General features: G+C 35.9%; 1 protein-coding gene across 1 annotated transcript in view; it reads left to right on the top strand.

Annotated features, from left to right (window-relative positions):
* CTNNA3 (catenin alpha 3) overlaps positions 1-23,823 on the top strand; it is a 1,620,658-nt gene that overhangs the window by 418,896 nt on the left and 1,177,939 nt on the right. Inside the window, exon 7 of the mRNA XM_090278091.1 lies at positions 12,727-12,930. Within this exon, the coding sequence (XP_090134217.1) occupies positions 12,727-12,930 (204 nt within the window). The remainder of the gene's footprint in view (positions 1-12,726; positions 12,931-23,823) is intronic.

Raw genomic sequence — 23,823 nt, 5'->3', positions numbered from 1 at the left:
AGAATAATGGCAGGAATTCATCTTGGACCCCCGCCCCCACACAAAGCGCCACAGAGCGGCGAAAAAGGTCAGGATCTGCTGGTCGCCAGGTAGTGACGAGTACATGGGACTCTACCCCCCAAAGCCTTCCCAGGAAGCAAAGCAAAACACAAATCTGTCAAAATGAAGGAGACAACGATTGAAATCCCAGTGACACAGCTCACCAGGCAGCAGATGAAGAACCTGACAAACGGACAAATAAGAAACCTTTCAGAGGCTCAGTTCAGAGCTATTGTTATGAGGTGGCTTACGGAATTAACAAAAGATTTGGAACAGGACAGGAAAGGAAAGAAAGCCACTCATACTGAAATGAATGAAAATACATATGAGACAAGTGGTGAGGAAATAAAATCCAGAGATCAAATCAACAAACCAGAACATAGAGAAGGAACAAACAATCAACCAGTGCAGAAAGAGGAAACAAAAAGTAAGGAAAGTGAGGAGAGGATCAGAAATCTCTGGGACACTTATAAGAGATCAAACATTTGGATTATAGGATTGCCAGAGGGTGAAGAAGAAGAACTAGAAATTGAAAAATTATGTAAAAAAAATAATGAAGCAGAACTTCCCAAACTTGAGGAAGGAAATAGATTTACAGGTCCAGGAAGCACAGAGAGTTCCAGAAAAAAAGGACCCAGGGAGAACCACTCCAAGACACATTATAATAAACTGTCTAAAATTAAAGATAAAGAGAGAATTTTAAAAACAGCAAGAGGGAAGAAAAGAATCATGTACAAAGGGGTCCCAATTAGACTATCAGTGGATTTCTCAAAGAGACCCTGCAAGCAAGAAGGGACTGGCAAGAAATAGTCAAAGTAATGAAAATCCAAAACCTACAGCCACGAATACTCTATCCAGTGAAACTGTCATTCAGAATAGAAGGACACAGAAAGTACTTCCAGGACAAATTAAAACTGAAAGAGTTCATTAGATCCAAACCACTATTATATGAGATGTTAAAGGGACTTGTTTAGAAGAAGGAGAATCAAAACTATGAACATTAAAAGAAAAACTGCATCACAAGAACCAACAACAGAAGCTAGGGAATCGAAACAAAGGCAAACTAGATAGGCCACGAGAGTGGAAAAAGAACTATAGGTATGGGGAACATACTGGAGGGAGGTCAACAGGGAGGGGGAAGGGGGAGATAGAACAGGAATAAAGAAGCCTAGTAGGAGAGAATGGAATAAACAGGAAGAGGCTGAGAAGAACTATATGGACAACCAATGGACAAGGACTAAAAAGGGGGGGACAACTGGAGGGAGGGAGGCCATCAGGTGGAGGGGAGCAGAGGGAAGGAAAATTGGGACAACTGTAACAGCATAATTAATTAAACATATTTAAAAAATTTAAAAATAAAGTATTGCTGTGTGCTTCCTTTAAAAAAAAAAAGATGTCACTGTACATCATTTTGCGACTTTTGCTTTTTACTCTATAGTATATTATAATATTTTTTCCCATTTATTTTATATGGATTCATTTCACTTTAATCACTTTCAAATACATATTGAACCATGATATCAATCTTCTAAAAAGTCAGCATTTATTTTTGTGTTTCTCAAGGTCACAGAGATTTCTTCCACCATAACTCATATTGACTAAAATAATCCTTACATTATATGTTGTTTCCTGAAGGATAGGCTTTAGGTTGCAACAAAAAAGGAAAATGATCAGCAGTGTTGATTTAAACTACAACTACTCCAGTAAAAGATTTAAAGCATTTTAAGTCATTCCCTGTATCATTATGGGTCATATACATTCTTTATATTTTAAAATATCTATGAGTGTGCCAATAATTTTAGAATTTAATTGTAATCATTCTTTTTTTAGGGCCCGATTTCCTTATATTTCTATTTTATAGATAAATGCAACATATAGTCTCATTTTGCCTGCACAGACCTCTTCTCTGCCTTTCAGGAAGTTTTCTGTGTCCTGAAGTTTGGATTGGGTGATTTAACTATTTTAAGGGTAAAGCCCATATTTTCCCTTTGCCTTGTTTTCAGGTTACACAGTGTTCTGCTTCTTGCTCTAAGTTGCACACAATTATAACCCTGATGCCTATTTAAGTAGATCTGGTAAGACTGGGATAAGATTATCTCCAAATTTTCAATTCCATGCTTTGTGGAAGTTTAAAGCCCACCTTGGGGACCTTATGAATTCCCTAGAGCTTACATCTGCTTTGTCTTTATCCTGATTCCTCACCCAATTGTCGAGGTATGCCTAGTGATCTTCCACTTTATTTTCAATACTTTATTTATATCACACATGCACATTGCAGTTATACACTTACGTAACTATTTGGTTAACATTTGTCAGTTCCTCTAGGCTGTGAGCCCTGTGATGGGCACAGGGGATGCTCTCCACTCCACTACCAATTCTTGGCACATAGAAGGCTCTGAAGAGAGACTCACAATTTAAGGAAGGAGTAATGGAAGAGAACCTGGGGCTTGACATCAGAACATAAAAAGAGAAGTTAGCCTTGAAAAAAATGACGTGGTGGTGTGGAGAGGGAGTGGGAGAGATCATCTCTGAAGACAAATGGGAAGAAAAAAATGGATGGAAAAGCGTGTTGAGACAGAAGTGAAAGGTTTACCAGATGGTCTCATCTCAGTTTGCCCAGCGTAGTAGAAAGTGTGTGGATTTGGGTTATTTGAAACTGGATTAGTATCCTAAATCTTCTAAGAAAATTTACATATTCTTGCTCACCTGCACTTTTTACACTTATAAGTAGTTCATACTGATTTAATAAGATAATGAAATCAGTATTACATAATAGTTACAACATGGAACTGAAAATAGACATATTTGGACAGAATCTTGCTTCTGCTACTTACTAGCTGAGTGATTTTATGGAAGTTACTTATAGTATTCAATTCTGAGAAATAGTATGAAGAAATATAAGGAATTAACTTCATTAACTAAAGAAGTTACAAGATGTGCTGAAAGAGATGAGAGTACAAAAGATAACAGCATAGATGAATTTATTTATGGCTAATGAGCCAGGATCCAAATGCAGACCAATTGCTCTCAGGAGTTAAACCTGGTTTCTTAAACTTTAAACTATACTGTTCCCTAAAATACAGCAATCAAATAGAAGACAATGAAGTTAGAACTCTTACATTTTTGAAAACAAAATTTTGTCAGCATAGTGTTAGGGAAGTTAGTGTTTATTGGGCAGAACCTAAGAGAAAGGGGAAATACCTTCTGTGTTTAATAGAATAGGATCCTGAAAATATAACATCCTGTTGGTCTTTCATGGAATGTTTTTAAAAAGATTAGCTTTATTTGTTTTATAAAACATTTATTGAGGTAGGACTAACATGAAAAGCTGGACATATTTAATGTACACAATAAGATGATTTGGGGGACAAGTATACCCTCTGAAACCATCACCACTATCAATGCCATAAACATCCATCACCTCCCCATGTTTCCCCCATACCCATCATTATTATTATTGTAAGAACACTTAAGATCTACTCTCTTAGCAAAATTTAAGTATACAATACAGTATTGTTACTGGAGGTACTCTGCTGAACAGATCTCCAGAAATTTTGTTCCCTTTGATCATCACCTTCCTATTTCCCCCTCCCACTAGCCCCTGAAAACTACTATTTTTCTCTTCTGCTATGACGATTTTACATTCCACATATAATTGAGATGATATAATATTTGTCTTTATAATATGTCACAAATTACAGGATTATTTTTAAGGCCAAATAATATTCCATTGTATGTATAAACCAAATTTTCTCTATTAATCATTTGTCAATGGGTATTTAGTTTTCTTCTCCCATATCCTACCTGTTGCAAATAAAGGTTCAGTGAACGTGGGAATGCAGGGATCTGAGGTCCTGGTTTAAATTCCTGTGGATTCATATGCCAATGTGGGGTTGTTAGATAATATGGTAGGTCTATTTTAAGTATTTTTGAGGAAACTCCATACTGTTTTCCATATGGTACCAAATTGTATTTCCATCAACAGTACACAAAGATTCCCTTTTATCCACATTCTAACCAATACTATATATTTTTTAATAATGACTAGTTGACCATATGTATATCATCTTTAGAGAAATGCCTATTCAGTTCTTTGCTCATTTGTAAATTGAGTTTTTTGCTCTTGAGTTGTATGATTTTTTCATATAATTTGAATATTGACCTCTTATCAGATGTGTGGCTCACAAATATTTTATCTCATTCTGTAGGTTGCCTTTTCATTTTGTTGTTTCTTTTGCTGTGTGAAAGCTTTTTAGTTTGATGTGGTCCCACTTGTCTACTTTTGCTTTTGTTTCCTATGCTTGTGGTGTCAAATGCAAAAAATCATTGCTAAGTCCAATATAAACGAGCTTTTGCTCTATGTTTGCTTCTAGGAGTTTTACAGTTGCAGGTCTGAAATTTAAGTCATTAAACTATTTTGATGTTTAAAAAAAATTTTGTATGCTGTAAGATAAGGGTCTAATCTCATTCTTTTGCATGCGATTATCTAGTTTTCCCAGCACCTTCTGAGACTATATTTCTCCTATTGTGTGTTTTTTGGCATACTTGTTGAAAATAGTTGACTGTATGTACATGTATTTATTTTGGGCTTCTTTATTCTGTTTTATTGGTCTATGTGGCTGCTTTTATACCAGGACCATACTGCTTTGATTACAATGGCTTTGCAATATAGTTTGAAACGAGGAAGTGTGACGCCTCCAGTTTTGTCCTTCTCACTCAAGACTGTATTGTTGATGTTTTCTGATTCCATATTCATAGTAGGATTATGCTTTTCTATTCTTGTGGAAAATGCCATTGGAATTTTGATAGTGATTGCATTGAGCCAGTAAATTGTTTTGGGTTGTATGGATGTTTTAAAAATACTAATTATTCAAATCTGTAAACATGGGATATTCTTCCATTTATTTGTATATCATTCTATTCTTTGATTTCTTTCATCAACGTTTTATAGTTGTCAGTATACAGATTTATCACCCAAATTGATTAAATTATTCCTAATTTTTAAAATTCTTTTTTGGTGCTATTGCAAATAGATTATTTTCTTAATTAAAAAAAATTGTTTGTTAGTGTATAGAAATGCAACTGATTTTTGTATGTTGATTTTTATCCTGAAACTACTTAAATTATTATTAGTCTAACAGTTTTTTGATGGTGTATGCAGAGTTATCTGTATATATGAGCCTATAATCTGCCAACAGAGACAATTTTACTTCTTTCCAATTTGGGTGCCTTTTATTTCTTTTTATTATCCAATTGTTCATGCTAGCACATTTAGTACTATGTTGAATAAAAGTGGCAAGAGTGGGCAATCTTGTCTCATTTCTGATCTTACAGAAAAAGCTTTTAGCTTTTCACTGTTGAGTTTGATGTTAACAGTGGCTTGTTATACATGGTCTTTATTGTGATGATGTACATTTCATCTATACCTAATTTTTGAGGGTTTTTAATCACAAAGGATGTTGAGTTTTATAGGACTGGCAGCACTGTAGGTTTGTTTACACCAGCATCAACACAAACACATGTGTAATTCATTTTGATACAATGTTACTATGGCTACAATGTCACTAGGCAATAGGAATTTTCTATCTCTATTATACTCTTATGGGACCACCATTGTATATGTGGTCCATCATTGACTGAAATGTCTTTATACAACATATGTCTATATATTAATTTTTTTAATGGTGTCCTATAAATCTAGTAGATTTTCTTTACTTTAATTTTTTTTGTACCCTGGACTAGATAACTCAGATGTTCTATCCTTAAGTTCATTGGTCCTTTCTTCTGAATGCTCTAGTTGTTGCTGGACCCATCTAGTGGATTTGCAGTTCAGTCACTGTATTATTCAGCTCCAATATTTATTTAGTTCTTTTTTATAGTTTTTCTGTTTCTTGGTTAAACTTCTCATTTTGTACATATATGGTTTTCTTGATTTAGTTGAGTTGTGTACCCCTGTTCTCCTTTAGCTCACAGAGCTTTTTAAAAATGATTATTGTGAATTATTTTCAAGGCAATTAGTGAATCTACATTTTTTTTGGAATAGCTACTAGTGTTTATTTTGTTCCTTTGGTGATATCATATTTTCTTGATTCTTTATGTTCTTTGAAACCTTGCATTGTTGTATTTACATTTAAATAAACAGTTGCTTCTTCAAATCTTTACTCTCTGGCTAAGTAAGCCCAGCTAGAGATACTGAGAGACCTCAGTATCTTTCTACCATTCCTCCTGTTCCCCTTTAGGGGAAAGTCTTAGACTGTGTGCCTCCTCTCTCTCTCTTTTTTAAGTATATTTTATTGATTATATTGTTACAATAGTTCCATTTTTTTTCCCTTTGCTACCCTCCGTCCAGTACCCCCATCCCCAAACAATCCCCCCGCCACAAGTCCATGCCCATGGGTTGTACATACAAGCTCTCCTGCCTCACCCTTTCATATATTCTTCTTCTTTTTTAAAAAATAATTAATTAATGATTTTAACAATAAAAAATAACAATCCCTCCCTCTCAGACTTAAGACCCTTTATAATCTTATAAAGGACAATGGGAGAAGGTCTCAAGCTCCTCTAGCTGCTTCAAGCTGGACATGGTCGTCATCCTAACTACCCTGGGGTCCAGAAATCCCTAATAAGAGTTGGGGTGTGGAGGGGAGGATGGCCTTCACACATGGGAAAGGATTATGCAGATTCCAGGTCAGTTGGCTGTTCCCGGACAATGGCATGCTTGATTTAACAGGCTGGCGTCCTTGTTGTATTCTGGAGGCAACAGATTTAGCAAAAGGAGTAAAAGACATCATTCAATCCATAACCACTAGATGACAAAAGACAGGTATTAATTTTTCAATGTCCCACATTAGGGAAAAGAAGGGCTTCTTTGGAGGAAGGTGTGCCAGGTACATCTCACCTGTCTAAAACCCTTTTGCCCATTATACTTAGTTTGGGCTGAGAGAAATATTTTAGGTTTCCCCCCTCTCAGGCCTCTGGGCTCTTTCTGTCCAAGCCAGTAGGATAGAAAAGAGAAACCAGTTCTAGAGTAGAGCCCATAGACCACCCCATTCTTCACCAACCCAGCCACTTAGTTCAGCCATAACACTGAGTCTCAGGAGGCAGTGATGCAGACAGGATTAAGTGAGGCCTATACATACAGACAATCACTCAGGTAATGAGATCATAGGCTTATGCCCTTTGAAAACAGAAAACACATGTTAATTTATGTAACATAACCCACATACAAGTCTCTAAATCTGTAGGAATGTCTTATCGAAAAGACATCCAGTTGCAAGGCATTTGACATTTTTCTTGCCTGTAAATTAAACATCTTTGATAATACCACAGACATAGTTTAACTTTCAAATGAAAACAAATTTTGAATGAAAAGAAACTTTAAAGATGGTTAGCTGCACTACTTTATAGTCTACCACTGAGCATTGTGATTTTCCTTGAATCACGATTTTTCTCCCTAAGATCACCCTCCTTGTCGTTAAAGGGAGTGCATTAAGTCCATTTTTAACTTATCCTGTTCATTTGCATAAACACAACAAGAGCAGCAAATGATCACTTATGATCTTTAGTTCTGCTTTGCTAGAACTAATGCCAGAAACATTTAGGGTGACCTTCAGTCTGCCCTTCAGGGCACAGAAGCAGAACCACATACCTGGCATTCAGACTTGCCTGTAAACACCTGTCTTTTCCAGGTCCTTCAGGTTTTCCATTGTGCCTTAAGGTCCCTTCTAGCCATCTTTCAGGAAAACAACCTTCATTCCTTCCCTGGAAAGATTGCCATGGACCGCACATCCAACCAAGGTACCAGGCCTTTTATCTCGTGGGCTTTTATTACCTTTGAAAGTCAATCCTAGTTCCTCAGGGCTTTTTGGTAGCAACCAAAGCCCAAGCATGTCTCCTTTAGGCATGACATTCTAGTCAAAGTCTTAGTCAAAAAAAAAACAAAAAAACCTCTATTAACAACTGGTCTTATTAGTTTTATGCAAAGAAACTTATGTCATTACTTATTTCTTTAGAACGCCAAACTCTGGAGGGATCAGATAGGGAGAAAAATATACAGTGTGAAGGAAGATCTTTGTCTTTCTAGTATTCACTGAACTTGCATTTCCATTCTTTATATTTTCATTATTTCCCCCACTAAAAAAAATTTTTTTTCCATTACAGTTGTCTCACTTTTTCCCCCCTCTTGCTTCCCTGCACCCTGCCTCCCCTTCTCCCACATTCAGTCCCCACCAAGTTGTCCGTGTCCATGGGTCATTTATACATGTTCTTTGACTAGACCCTTCTCCTTCTTACCTTCTTCTCCCCCTCCCATCTCCCCCTTTGTTACTGTTAGTTTTTTCCTTGTTTACATACCTCTGGTTCAATTTTGCTCATTTGTTTGTGTTGTTCATTAGTTTCCTGTAATAGGTGATAGCATAAGGTATTTTTCTTTTGTTGCCTGGTTTATTTCGCTAAGCATAATTCTCTCTAGTTCCATTCATGTTGTTGCAAATGGTAGAAGTTCCTTCTCTCTTTCAGCACTTATTCATTGTTATTTTCCCCCTTTGTACTCATGTTCCTCTCTGTCTCTCTCTGTTTCTTCATCTTCTTAAAGCAGACCCTTTAGCATCTCTTGCAATGCTGGTTTGGTGGAGATGTATTTTTTTAGCCTTCTTTTGTCTTGGAAACTCCTTATTTCACCTTCCATTTTGAATGAGAGCCTTGCTGGGTAGAGTATTCTTGGTTGTAGGCCTTTGTTTTTCATTACTTGGAATATATTTTGCCATTCCCTTCTGGCTTGTAGTGTTTCTGCTGAGAAATATGATGATAGCCTTATTAGAGCTCCTTTGTATGTTATTAGTTGTTTCTCTCTTGCTGCTTTTAGAATTCTCTCTTTGTCTTTGAATGTTGCCATTTTAATTATAATGTGTCTTGAAGTGGGCCTGTTGGGGTTCATCTTCATTGGGACCCTCTGTGCTTCCTGGACTTGCATGATGCTTTCTCTCCTCATGTTAGGGAAGTTTTCTGTCATTAGTTTTTCAAAGAGATTTTCTATCCCTTGCTCTTCTTCTCCTTCTGGAATTCCTATGATATGGATATTATTACATTTTGTGTTGTCCTGCAGTTGTCTTAGAGCCTCTTCAGTCTTGTTCAGTCTTTTTTCATTTTGTTGCACTGTCTGGGAGTTTTTGTTTACATTGTCTTCCAGCTCACTGATCCGATCTTCTTCTTCCTCTAGCCTGCTTTTAATTCCCTCTACTGTGTTCTTCAATTCAGAGATTGTATTCTTCATTTCCTCCTGGCTCTTATTGATAGCTTCCATGTCCTTTTTGATGCTGGCATAATTCTCAGTAAGTTCCTTGTAGTTCTTCTGGAGTTCACTGTAGTTTTTCTGGAGTTCTTTGTAGTTTCCACTGAGCTCATCGAGCTTCTCCATAATACATGCTTTCAATTCCATATCTGATAGTTTGCTCCCCTCTATTTCATTTAGCACTCTTTCTGGGGATTCTGCCGTTCCTTTCGATGGAGGGTTGTTTCTCTGTCTCCCCATTTTTGTGACTCATATTGTTTGTTGCTCTTCTTAGATTGATCTGCACTTCCTCCTGTGTGCCTTCTCTTGATACCACAGACCCAGGCTGGGTGATGAGGGCCTCCTATTTATTTTCCCTAGGGCAATGCCCTGAAGTGTTTAATGCTATATATTCTCTGCCAATCTAACAGTGCGCTGTTTGTGGGACCTGGAATACATCATCTACAGGGGAGCATTGTGTGTTGGCTACTGGAGTGTTTCGTGCATGGATTGCTGGGGGGTACACATCACCTACTTGTACAGCCTGCAATTAGGGGTCCTACTAGGTTTGTGGATGTGGCTCTTGAAGGAGTCTGAATGCAGTTAGTAGGATTTGCTGCTCATTGAGATCCATGCACTGGTTCCTGTGAGCTTCCACTTTTCTTTGCTCTTGGTTATCTATAAATTATTCAGATGTTCCAATCCCCTCAATATTCTCAGTGACAAGATATGAAAATGGACTTCTTGGGCACTGTCGTACAAGGATGATGAAGCTGAGTGTTCAACTTGCTCTCACTTTCTCCCATGGGAGAAATTACTGGCCACCATTGTCTCTTTTGACACTGAGCTGTGCTGCCTTGGGAGTGGGGTGATGTGGGTTAAGAGAAACTGTTATTGTCTTTGTCAGTGTTTCTATTCTTTTATTTTTTACCCCACTGGTGAGCTGAAACCTCTCAGGCTTCCATAAAGGTATTTTCATTCATGGGTCATTGTGAAAATCAGTGCTTCTGTGGGTTATGAGGTATGCGTATTCTTATTTCATCATCTTACTGAAGTACAAAAGAGATAGTTCTTTATTTTAGTAGGTCTCAAACATCCAGTGGTATTTCATAGAACATTCAAATTGTTTTTAAAATACTTACCTTTTTATTGATTTGATGACAAGCTTAGTGAAAACTGTTACAGAATGTGAATAGGAGGACAGTAGTCTAAGAGGAATCAAGAGGGTCTGTGTATAGATTTTAGATGTCAGAGCATGCCATGATTTGAGTTCAGATGAATCTGAAAAACCTGAGAAGTCTTAAATGTCAAACATGTAAAAATCCAAAGGCCAGGATAGTTTGAGGAATGGTCCCATAGAGCTGGAAATGAAGTGACTTAATCCTATAATAGAGACTGTTTTCTGACATGACTCACGTCCTGAAATTACTAGTTTTTTCTTGCAGTTCTTATAGGTATAAAGATTTGAAATTTAATTTCTTTTTGGATCATCTTTTGTATCATCACAGTGCTGGAGACATGTTAACTCTTCCTATCACATCTTCTGATTGCATTAGAGCAATTAAAGAGCAATTCTGTTGCCCACAGTGTCTCTTCTTAATGATGATATCACATTGGAAGGACATTTTCAAAAAGGTTTTACTTGGTTTAATTATTGTTATGGAACATTGGAGTGGAATGTTTGTGGCAAGTGAAATAAGGGGTTAGATTTAAATGTAAATGAATCCTTGACTGATGGCCAAGACTATGGTTGGTATTATTGTCTCATCAAAAATATTATTGGACAACAAAAACATTAAATTTGCCATTCGTAAAATTAATTTCATTTTTTCTAAGTTTTTCTATATTAAATAGTTTATATTTTATATTATATAATATGGGAACATTACTTATTACTAGTTTTTTTCTAATTGTTTTAAAAGGATTTCTGTTTCTGTAATAATTTTCTCTTCCTCACTTCTTCTTAGAGTTATAGCTTTTAAAATGTTAGCCTGGTTACTTTTGATCACCAAATATTTATTATAATGTAATATAGTGCAATGATCAGTTTAAGATTTTATACATGTGCAATATATGTAGGCCTCTCTCTCTCTCTCTCTCTCTCTCTATATATATATATATATATATATATAATTATAAAATTACACACTCTGAAGATCAATGATTTTCAGTGCTTATGTGTATATATAGAGTTACACATGGACACACATTTGAAGGTCATGAAATGATTTCATTTTATGTTAATGATTGTTCAGAGAGCTTTTATTCAATACTACCTCTCTAATTGCTACATTATGCCTTTTAAACCTTGGAAAAGCTACATCTCTTGAAGTGTTTTAATAAAGAGCCATTAGACCCTCACACCTTTCATCTTTTCTTCAGAGACTATAGATTATCTTAACTTCTATTGCTTGGAGACTCATATCTAAAGGAAACCTTAAAAATACCATGTCAATAGTGGGAAATAACTGGAAGTTTTACTAGATCAACAGAAAGATAGAGTTTTACTTTTTCAATGAATAATTACGTTTCAAAAAATATTTTTAATACATTAAAGTTAATTAGAGTGTATACTTTACAGCAAGGCATAATGAAATGAATTTTGAATTAGCTATTATTAGACCTGGATACTTGTCTGAAATTTATTTGTTCAGTGACCTTGGGTAAAACAGTCTCAGCTCACTCATCATTAATTCAAGTGTGTGATTAACAGTATCTTTTCTGCCCACCTCTTTATAGTGTTGTCAGGATTTGATTAAATATGTGAAAATATTATGTCAACAATGAAGTTCTATATAAGGGTATAGTCCCTCTCTATATCGTGGTTCACTTATTGAGGCCTCACTGTATCATGGGATTTTTGTAAGTTTTATATTTAATTATTTATCGTGGATTTTTCGCTATATCATGGGATTTTGTGGTACTATATACGTATGTTGTTGAAGTTACGCAGGTTTAAAAGTGTAGAATAAATGTAAGGTTCCTACTTCGCAGGGAGTTATAGTATGTAATACCCGCGATAAGTGAGGGAATACTGTAATAATTTGCCATGCACTGTATTAAGCATTCATATGGTTCCTACATCAGTTTTATGAAACAAGCAACATTAATTCCAACTTTAGAAATCAAGAAGGTGAGGCTCCAAGTACATAAGATGCCTGAATTAGCTCAGGCTATTGGTGAGAGGTAAAGGCAAGATTTGAATACAGGTCTGTCTGAGTCTAGAATCGATGCTTACAACTGCAATTTTTGTCACACACCTGAATAATAATTGCTACATAGAATTATGCACGAACTAGGTGAGGCAGTAAAAATGCAACTTTATCACATCTGCATTCTAAACATGAAAACAAAATATTTATTTTTCTTTAAAATGGGTGCTCTGAAATTCTAACCATCCAAATGTGTTTTTCCTTTAGAATTTAATTGTCTTGGATCCACTCACAGTGACTGAGGAGGAAATAAGACCATCATTAGAGGAACGTCTTGAAGCCATTATCAGTGGGGCTGCTCTGTTGGCGGACTCTTCTTGCACGAGGGATTTCCATCGAGAGCGGATTATCGCAGAATGCAACGCCATTCGCCAGGCTCTCCAGGACCTGCTTTCAGAGTACATGAACAATGTGAGTAACTGGTTTACCACCTTCTGTAGATTGGGTATGTGCTCAGTTTCTTTCTGTATACAAAATGTGATAAATTAGAAATGAGTACATGATTTTACATGGATTGGCATTCTAAGTGGGTTCCGCTTAGGGTGCTCACAGGGCACAGTAATGAGATAGAAGTTTCTAGGATGGAATCCAACCAGAAGGTAATTTACAAATGATTGCTTTGTTTGAGACAGTGTTTAAATATTAGTTGAAGAACAGAGTCAGGATGGCAGAAGGGAAACTGGAGTTGCACATCAATTTAAAAAGTAAAAAGATTAAGAAAAGGTACATTCCTCAGGCTGAAGTTGGTGAATATCAAAGTTAGAATTTAGATAGTATTGGATAAAGTCAATGCTGCAGGAATCAAGGTCATTTTTGAAGGTATAAAGAGCTACTGTAGTTCAGATGACTAACCGTTTTCAAATGTGACATAATGCCATAGTTTTTTGGTAGTTTAAGCTCTCTTTTAGGAATATTAGCAATGCTGTTAAATTTAGACAAATAGTCAAATATGATTTATTCATTTCACATGTATATTAACATCCATCTGTGGAGTATTTATTCCTACTCTTACATTTAAATCTTAGTGCCATTTTCAAAATGAAGGAATTCTTGAAGACATTGTCAACTATATGTTGATCATGAAGCCTTTTCAAATAATAGAGCTCAACAAAAGGTTTACAATAAGAATGTTTTGTTGATATGCCTTATTATAAATGGCGTAATTCAAGTCTTATGAAGGTATGTTTTGAAACATTAGTTTCAAAGCATATAACTTTTTGGATGTGAAATTGAAGAATTAAGATAGTTCAGTATAAGTGATTTATGTGAATAATTGATATGTGCTAAAATTAGTGAGTTTTAAGGACTTTGAATATATTTGATATATCTCCATATTCTTAATATTTGATGACTTAGGCTCCTGCCCAACAATCTCTTACATGTCAAGAAATCAGAGTTGTAAGTAGATTTTGTTAATAAGAACGTATTAATAATGTTATATTCTGCTTCTGAAGCTAGAATAACCCTATTCTTAGCGTATAACATATTCTTAGTTAACATTTTTAATAGTGTAAACAATAAAAATAAAGTTAAAAAAGGCTTTCTAAGGGAATTAACCTGCTAAAAAAAATTCAGAAGATAATATTGGAATTCCTTCTCTCCTGGTGTGTGAACTATTAAATTATTATATTCACCTTTATAGATAAAAATAGTCAAGTTACATATAAGTTTATTTCATATATAAATTAAAAAATTATAAATTTACTTTACCAAATATAAAGTCATTTTATTTTTTTAGAATAACAAACACATGCACATGCTCACACTCACACACATACATAGATGAGGATGGCTACATAACTGTGGAGCTCAGTGCAAAATATGTATCTCTCATTGTTCAAGAGCAGGGGAAAAAAGCAGCTTTTTTCTTTATTCAGTCTCAAATGACCTGAAAAAGGTTATTTTTATTTGCTCTTTAATATTAGTTTCTCTAGAGAATAAGAATACTTGTGGGAGCATTCAGAGTCTTTCAGGCATCAATGTCCCTGACTCATGATCCCAATCCACACTGTCTTGTGCCAAGGACCCTCTCAGGATTGGAGGGCTGCGGGACCAGGTGGCTGAGGACCTGTCCCTGGAAAGCACTGGGAAACAGGGCTACATGTGAGTATAGGTTATATGCTTCATTGTCTTGTGGGACTTCACTTATATACACAAATATCAAGACTGTGGTAGCAGAGCATTTAAAGCTAAGGCTGGCCCTTTTTGAATATAGGATTCTGTGTGCAATCAGAGGCCCCTGGGGCTAGTCCTGTATATAATAAACATATATCACATAAAAATAGTGGTGATTTTATGGCTTTCTTCTACTTTGGCTTAAAAACTATTTGGGTTAAAAACTATTCATACCAAGGGTGAAATTATGGAAGCATTCTGCCCTGGTTGCAATCATTAAGAAGGTGCACTGTTTCTAGAAATATATAAATGACAATAAAACCAACTAAAAGTTGGCCTGCTTTGTATTATCACCATGCACCACTCATTCTGAATGTCACTGATAAAATGTTTTTCACAAAGTCCTTATCTTTCTCTAAGTTCTAAGCAATTTCTGTGGTTACTGTTGTTTTAATAGTATGTGCATATGATTCAAATTAGCACATTTTATGATTATAGATAAACTTTATAGTCTTTGTACATTGAAATAGAAGACTCAAAATAAACAGTAATGACAGAGTAATTGTGAAGACTAAGAACTAGAAATAGAGCTATTTCGATTGTTATTTTACTTGATCACTTAGAGTTTTATTTTTTAATTTAAGAATTCTAATAAACTGAATTGTGAGGGCTAATATTTTTATTAAGTTTAGGTTTCATACATGAAATATTTCATTGAATTTGATTAATGACTTTGAAATTTATTCTCTTTTTAAAAATTGTCTATCACTTTGAAGTTAAAGAACAAATTAAGAAAATAGTGATTATGACTGATTATTATTGAAATGTAGTTTTGTTATGTATAAGAGAGTGATGCTTGAAAAGTATCTATTCCAGGTATCAATTATGCTAAGCAAGACAATAAAAATATATTGTACTTTTCAATATCTTATTGCTCTTTTACTTAACGAGGATTTAATCTGATGTTCAGTTTTAAGGACCACTCATCAAATACACAAAACTTATTTATATTACTGATATCCTTCTGTTATTTATTTTCATTTTTAAACAAGGTAAGTTCTGTGTTAGAAGAGTGTGGAAGGAGACTTTTATTTATATCCAAATAATTGAGATAAAAGGTAAGTAGCTTTTTTTAAGCTTGTCCCAGATAATCATCTTAATTTTAATTTTTTTAAGATAGACTTAATTGTAGGAGTCCAAATATTTCTCAGTTACTAAATTGATTCATTACATTACTGTACTTAATGGAGGTTGTTTTCTTCTTTCTTCCTCCTTCCTCCATGTTTTCTCTTCTCCCCCTTTTGCTAAAGGTGTGCAAACACCCCCTGCAATACATGTCCCTTGTGGTATTTCCCCCTTTAGAGCTCTCATCCCAGATGGAACTTCTCTGTTTACTTGTCTGCCTCCTCCACTAAACAGGTGCACTAGGGGAGTGGAGACTGTGTCCCTGGCCCTTAGCACAGAGACTTTCAGGTAGCAGGGGCTCAGTAATTGTTATTTGGATACAGGTATATTGCATTTCAGTGCTTGCTTCTTCTTAGCCTTTTACATTAAAATGACAGTGTGCCTGAAGCAATTAATTTGAAGTTACTTATTATATTTATATGATAACCATGGAGAAAAGATGGAGGGAGGGTTAATGGTAAGAACAGAAATAGAGGAAAAGAAGAGCAGAGAGGTAGAAGGCTTGTTCTTTGGGTGATCTAAGTATATTTATGTATTCCTTTCTTCTAGAACACAATGATAAATACTTGTTGAGGAAGGCGTTTTTTATTTTTTAAGAAATGAAAGACATTGTGTGTGGGAGTAATGTATGGTGATCTGCTCTGATGTTGGTGTAGAAGTCGGAGTGGGAGGACCTCAATTTATGTGACAGTGGTCCATGTGATCAGAAGCCCATCTATTTATACATCATAGTAACATTTTATTGATGAGTGTAACTTATTAATAATAAAAATGTAAATTTACAGTATTGTAAAAAGGCACTCCAAAATTTTTGTAATAGTTTACTTTCATGTAAAAATACGAATTTTAGGCCTAATACTAGAGTCTGACTGAGCCAATGAGTATTGCAATTAAAAGCAGGAACCAATCTGGAAAACTTTGGAATAAATTATCAGAACATATTCCCAGGTTTATTTTTACTCTAGGTTTATATGGCAAATAATGATTTTATATAGTTGTTTCATCATCTTCAATGAAAGGGAATATACTTTTCTGGAACTACATGAATTTAAATCTCAGTTTCCTCAAATATCTAAGGACACCTCCTGTACTTAAATCCTCAACTGCCTAACTTAAGGAATATTGTATCTCTTTTGTTGGACCTGGTTTGCCTTCCCAAATAATTAGTAGCTTTTCTAATTGAGCTATATTGACAAAGTAAATACTGATGATAATTCAGATACAATAAACATAATCATGAAAACTTAAAGCAAGAGTAATACTCATAAAAATCTGTAGATCTCTTATGTGACTGTGGCTTCCATGCTTCAAATTTTGTAGCCTATTGAGTCCAGAGAAGTGAGAAATAAATGCAGTTTATGTTTTTCTCAGGCTCAGTTCACACAATCAGTTTGAGTCTAAAAACTTAACTTCCTTAAATATGGATCAGTGAGTCTCAATCATTTTTTTTCACTGAAGCTATGTGATCTGTAAGTTCATTGTCTTGTCACATTGGTTAGAAATTAATAGGAAATGAAATCATATGGGTCTATAACAGATAAAACAGGCAACAACTTAACACTATTTATGATTATATATGTCTGCCCTAATATTTTTCTTTTAAATTTCTGTGTGTGTATATATATAATATTAATTATATATATCATATGTATTATACACACACACACACACACACACACACACACACACATATATATATATATATATATATATAATTACATTTTCTATTGCTACTGTAAGAAATTTAATGGCTTAAATAACACAAATCATTATTTTACAGCAAAAGTCTGACCCAGGTCTCACTGGGTTATAAATGAAAGTGTCAGCAGGGCTGCATTCTGAATGTCTGGAGGCTGTAGGGAGGAATCCTTTTCCTTGCCTTTTCCAGCTAGCTTCAGAGACCACCTGCATTCATTGGCTCATGGCCCTCTTCCTTCATTCAGAGCCAGCTACATCACATTTCTCTGACCGTGCTTCTGTCCTCACATCTCTTTCTCTCACTGCAGCCAGGAAATGTTTTCTACTTTTTAGGACTCATAATTGTATAGGGCCCTTCCAGATTATCCAGGATAATCATCTCATCTGAAAGCCCTTAATCTTAATTATATTTGCAAAGTTCCTTTTGCAATGTAAGGTAACATTCTAAGATTTTGGGAATTAAGATATGGACATCTCTGGGAGACCCAGGACATATACTAATACCAGTCTTTTCTAGTCTCTTCTGCAGAAGTATCATCAATCCTTGCATTTCAAATTCATTTTTAGTTAGTATCCTTTACTCACTTTAGGCTCCATGCTGGCAAATCACGTTTGTTTTATTTACTGTTTTATCTTAAGCCCCAGGCTAAATGCTTGGTTTTTAGAAAAATCTGAATTGTGGTTTTGAATATATGAGAGAATAAATGAAATTATTGCTTTTTGTATATGCCATGTAATGGAGAAATAACTTCTCTGACATAAAATGAAATGAATTTTAAATATCTAGCAAATTTATATGATGAATCACCTGTTATAAAAGGTCTGCTTTTGCAAAGTACAGGTCTCTTCTAAAAATCATTGTGAATATCCAGAAACAAAATTTTATCATTAGCCTCTGCATTTGGATCCACATCTGACTATATTCTAATATAAAATTTTTACTTATTAAAAAACATAGTCCAGAAGGGGTCGCTGGGCTGGGTGAAAAAGGTGAAGGGATTAAACAAAATAAATAAATAAAATTAATAATAATAAAATAAAACCCACCACTACCACCAACAAAAAGTCTCATAGACACAGATGGTAGTATGGTGATTATCAGAGGGAAAGGAGGGTGGGGGAAAATAGAAGAGGCTATTGGCAGGGGTGATAAATGATGATGGGAGGAAATTGACTTGGGATGGTAAATATACAGATGATGTATTATATAATCATGTACCTGAAACCTATACAATGTTATTAACCAATGTCACCCCAATAAATTCTGACTCAGAGAAAATTTAACTGTTGTCTTTTAAAAGTTATAAGTATATTTTTCCAATATGTTTCTGCTGATTTTGTTATACCTCCAGGACTGGTTAGATCTAGTCCATCTTCTCTAATTTACAATATAATTAAGGAATTCTTCATGTGGATGGGGCAGAACAAGGAAACTTTCTGAAGAAGGAAGGGTTTTAAATGGTGGTATTTCTATAACTGGTAAAAATATAATTGTAACTGTGTGGCCATCATCATGCTTTAGTTCTAAGAACCAGCAGACATGGGTGTTTTTCTGGGGGTTGGTTGAAATTATGTTGATATTCTTCCTAGGTTTGGATGTCTTGCTGGATTTTCAGGTGATGTAGAATTGTTGGTGAAGTTAGTCCTCAGATTAGTACTTTACTATAAGGGGATATTAGAGTGTTGAGCAAGAAAAAGCTCTGCTAGAGTAAGTGAGTTAGGTCTGGACTGCATTCAGGGCCAATACCCATTTTTAGACGTCTCATTTGCCCAGTATTTTCTTATCCACATGTCTAATGTGAAAGTGCATTGTTGGTTCTCATTATGTATTTGTTGAGTGAGTAAATAATCAAATAGAATGGCTTTTGTTATTCAGAGACCTACTTCATTTGTGTGTCTTGGGTTTAATGCATTCCCTGTCTTGGGGAATTATAAAGATTCAGTGAAGCCAACAACGATATGTTATAGGGTTTTTCTTCCATATAAGGCCTCCATTTCTCTACTGAAAGTCCATTTTAGAAATAATTTAAGCCTTATTTCTCATGACGATAAGGTAAAGCGGTTAGGATGATATATATGCAATAACTCTTTGAATACTAGAGGCAGGTTAGAATTAAAATTCTAAAAATGTAAAGGCAGCTTCTTTCTTGCCTTATTTTGGCATAGACTGTATATTAAATTTGGTCCGTTATTAGATCAGGTACACTGTGTTATATGCTTTACATTTTTAAAAACTGAAAATTTTTCATTACACTACAGTGGTAACTGGCTGGCTTTTGAGTGATTGATTATGTTGAAGGCCATGTTTTTCAGTTTATGTATATCTGTATTTTATAACCTCAGCCAACTGAAGAGAAGTAAGTAATACCCTATACAGGGTTGTGTAGTAGTACATATGGCAAAATCAGAGAGATGAACCAAACTCAACTTAGAACATGCGATCAAAATCCAAGGAGCTATAAAGGAATTGTCAAAAATTAAGGAGACTGAAGACAAATATTGAAGCTGGGATATAGGAGCCAAGAATTCAACAATCAAAGAGGAAGTTGAGAGAAGTAATAAATGGTGGGAGTGTGGTTAAATGGACACAAATGGAGTCTCCTTCCTTGCTTTCTTTTCTCTTCCTAATTTAAGGACTAGATATTGGGCAGGTAATGAAATCTAAATTCTTTTGGAAAAGATTGAATTATTGTTTTAGTTATTATTCTTCTGAGCTGCTTTGGGGTCTAGTCTTATTTCTCTTTTAAAGGTTCCTGAGTTACTTGGTTAATTGTTAAATAATTACTCTGAGTCTTTCTTGACAAGCTAGGTTTGGAGTTATCTAAACTTGGCATAGAATGTTCACTTTGCGATTTAAGAGGGACTTGCACAGTGAGCATTGGGGAAAATGAGGCATCTCGATTCCTCTGTTGAAGGAATGGACTCTATTCATAGACCTGTCTTTTGTGCTTGACTGTTCTAATCTCTCTTAAAAGGTGAAGTTAATGGAGAGAATTCTACAGAAATGTAAGCTATGTGATTACTTAATTAATTAGAAAAATTAAAATAACAAAAGTAGGTGACCATTTTATTTTTTAAAGAGGTTGGGAGATTAATCAGATAGAGCCAGAGCTAAAAATTAATGGAGGATATTCTAAAGTGGCAAGACTTTATGTAGAGAGCAATACACTACTGAAAGTCCCTGAAGGTTACATCCTCTGGGCCAGAGAGCCTAAAGGCTGAGTCTTTTGTCTTCATCTTCTGCCTTGAGGCAGAGATAGTCATAGTTTCTAATATTTGTGGGCAGGTTAATTGCTCTTCTTGTGGATTGTTTCAACTGATGATTTCCCAAGAAGTGGGGTCCTTTAATTCTCAGTGTTCAGGCTTTTCTCATATAGTCCTTGGAAGTTACTGCTTTAAAAAAACAAAACAAAACATTGACTTTATTCAAAGCTCTTTGTTATATAAAAAGAGAAACATGTTAAATGATAGAAATGACAGGAATAAAGTAGGAAGCAACAGTCTGGGTATGAAGTATTAGTTCAGACTTGGACAAAAAAATAAGGGTCCTGAGCCTAGCATAGTTCCTTCCTAGAAGATGGTATTAGAATGAAGAGAAAGATTCTTGTCTTAGATCAGGTACTCTGGAAGCCAGTTCTAAATAAAGGCGAGCATAGAGAAAGTTTATTGAAGTATTTTCTTGGGAAGCACATGTGTAAGGAAATGAGGAAGGCAGGACTGGGCAGAGGGAGAAGGTGACTTGCCATAAAATTCTCAGCTATCCCATGAGGACCCCTGAAGTTGGCATGATCCTTTTCCATTGTCTCAAACTTAGGGGAGAGTCTTGTATCTCTGCATCTATGAGTCATTACCTGTGGGTCACAACTAGGGGTGGCGTAACTTTAGATAAGGCAGCTCCGTGCATCTGTGGGCAGTTCCTGGGAAGGGAAAGTGTTGTGAGCCCTCATTGTTGACATTTCTAGTTGAAAATGGGAATCTGAGTGAAGCACCACAGAATCCACTATATCAGTTAATAGCAAAAATAGAAAGGTTATATATATATATATATATATCGTCGGCAGCCGTCCGTCTCGAGAGATGATGGTGTAGCTTCTTAAGAGTCTATCTGCACCGCCGAGAATGGTTGTGCAGTCCGACTCGGGAGTGACACGGTATCTGTCTCCTCCCGTGTTGAATCGACATCTTGCGATGACGCTGGAGTGTCCTCTCCAGTGAAGCTGAAGCTACAAAGCCTGGGCAGGGTGATATGGAGGGTCTGCTGTTGCCCATGCAGCAGACCCCCCCTCTCTTCGCAGCTGAAGGGTCCAAGGGAAAGACGGAGTCAATACAGCTTGGCTTCAGGTGCGCTGCAGGAGTTGCCGGTGTTGACTACAATGTCAAACCGCCTTAGGGACTCCGGCTCCGGATTTTCTGTCGGGGTTTACTCCCTTAGCCTTTCCCCTGAAGAGGTATGCCGCAAGGCAGCGGAGGTTTTTTGGAATCAGAGTTTTCCTTCTCTGATGTGCCCTGACTGGAAGATCGAACCAGCGACACTTAGCTCGCAGGCCGACGCTCAATCCACTGAGCCAAACCAGCCAGGGTGGATATATATATATATAATTTTTTTTTAATTTAAATTTAAATTTTTTTGGTAGGCCTTGAATAATGAAATATTTTCCTGTGTTAGCAATGATGATCAGTACATTTGCCCTTCCATAGTATTTAATTTTCTATTGGTAATGTTCAGGAAATTATTAGGGTAATCATGTAATTTGTCATCAAAACCAGGATACTTTGAGAGACAAAGGTGCTCTAAAATAATTATCAGGCCTTAACTGATCTGCAAAAGGCATTAGTCAGGACTGTCCCAAGCAGACCAAGATGTATGATCACCTAGAAATTATGTGGCTGTGTAAGTACTATAGATAGGGTAATACATATGAAGGATTTTAAGAATTTAATACATTTTGTTGACAGATTCTGTATTGGCCAAAAAAGATAGCTGAAATATAAAGTTTGATATGAGCTATACTAAGTACTGTAATAGCACCAATCAGAAAGTGGTTATCTCCTGTGGGGTCAATCAAGGAAGTCTTCTGAAAGGAGAAAGCTCTGATGCTGGCTTTTGAAGCATGGGGAGGTGGAAATGCCAGAAAGGATAAGTCTGCACAAAGTCACAGAAGTGGGAATCAGTGTAGTACTTTTAGTGTGGGGAATGTAAACAGTCCAGTTTGGGTGAAATACAGGGGAAAAGAAGAAAAGGTGGGATATGAGACTAAATACTGACCATTAATTTATAAGTGGGTTTCTTTCAAATATTTGATGACCTTGTAATATCTTTGCTTTCAAAACAAGCCAAATATCATTAAGCCTCTCTTTATGATAGTCAATTGTGAGTCACTCATAAAATTAGCTGGATGATCTTTATAGATCAATTTCCATTTGTGGTTCTGTGATTTATAATAAGAAATATATATTTGGTTTTTGCCTCATTTCTGGCACAGAGCTACTAAAACCCTTAGAATTTTCAAAGTGGTGAAAACTTTCAAAGTATCTTTTGATAGGTTAATGAGGTGACAATGGACCTAAGAATGAGGGCTGGTTGCTAGGAGAACCAACCTTGTCATAAGAGGACTGTTAGAACTTTCCCTGTACTACCAGGGAAAGGAGAGGGGCTGGCTTGTAAATTCAATCACCAATGGACCAATGATTTAATCAATTATGCCTATGGGATGAAACCTTCATAAAAATCAAGGATGGAGTTGGAGAGCTTCTGAACTGGTGAACACATGGATTTGTGGGGAAAGTGGCATGACCAGGGAGGGCATGAGCTCAGCACCCTGACCCCATGCCTTGCCCTCTACATCTATCGTACCTGACTGTTCTTGAGTTGTAACAGTTAAATCTGGTAAGTAAGATGTTGCTCTAAGTTCTGTGAGCTGCTGTAGCATAATTAATGGATCCCAATTGTGAGAAACGCTCACAATAAAAACTGGGACACAGGACTTGAGCAGTAAAGCGAGGCCTTTATTCACGAGTCTGCAGAGCTGGGCGCACCCTCACAGCCAGGAGAATGTGCGCCCCAAATAGACAAAGGAACCTGGCTTCCCCACCCTGAAATTGCCACCCTAAAGTGAGAGCGATTAGCTTCCCCGCCCTAATGCAACTAGTTTCCCTTCCCCTCTCCTTCTTCCCCGTTTCTCCATGGGTGGATACTCCAGAGTTACAATCTAACCCGTTCATCTAAATGCCCCTATTGTGATTTGTGAATATGCTAATGCTGTCTACTCCCTTCTCAGAGATCCTTTAATTACATTTGCCCTTAAG

This window comes from Furipterus horrens, unplaced genomic scaffold (assembly GCF_987537825.1).
Source record: "Furipterus horrens unplaced genomic scaffold, mFurHor1.1.pri manual_scaffold_5, whole genome shotgun sequence".
NCBI classification, from domain to species: Eukaryota; Metazoa; Chordata; class Mammalia; order Chiroptera; family Furipteridae; genus Furipterus; species Furipterus horrens.
Note: the sequence above shows the minus strand (reverse complement) of the source record. Positions and strands in the feature narration are given on the sequence as shown.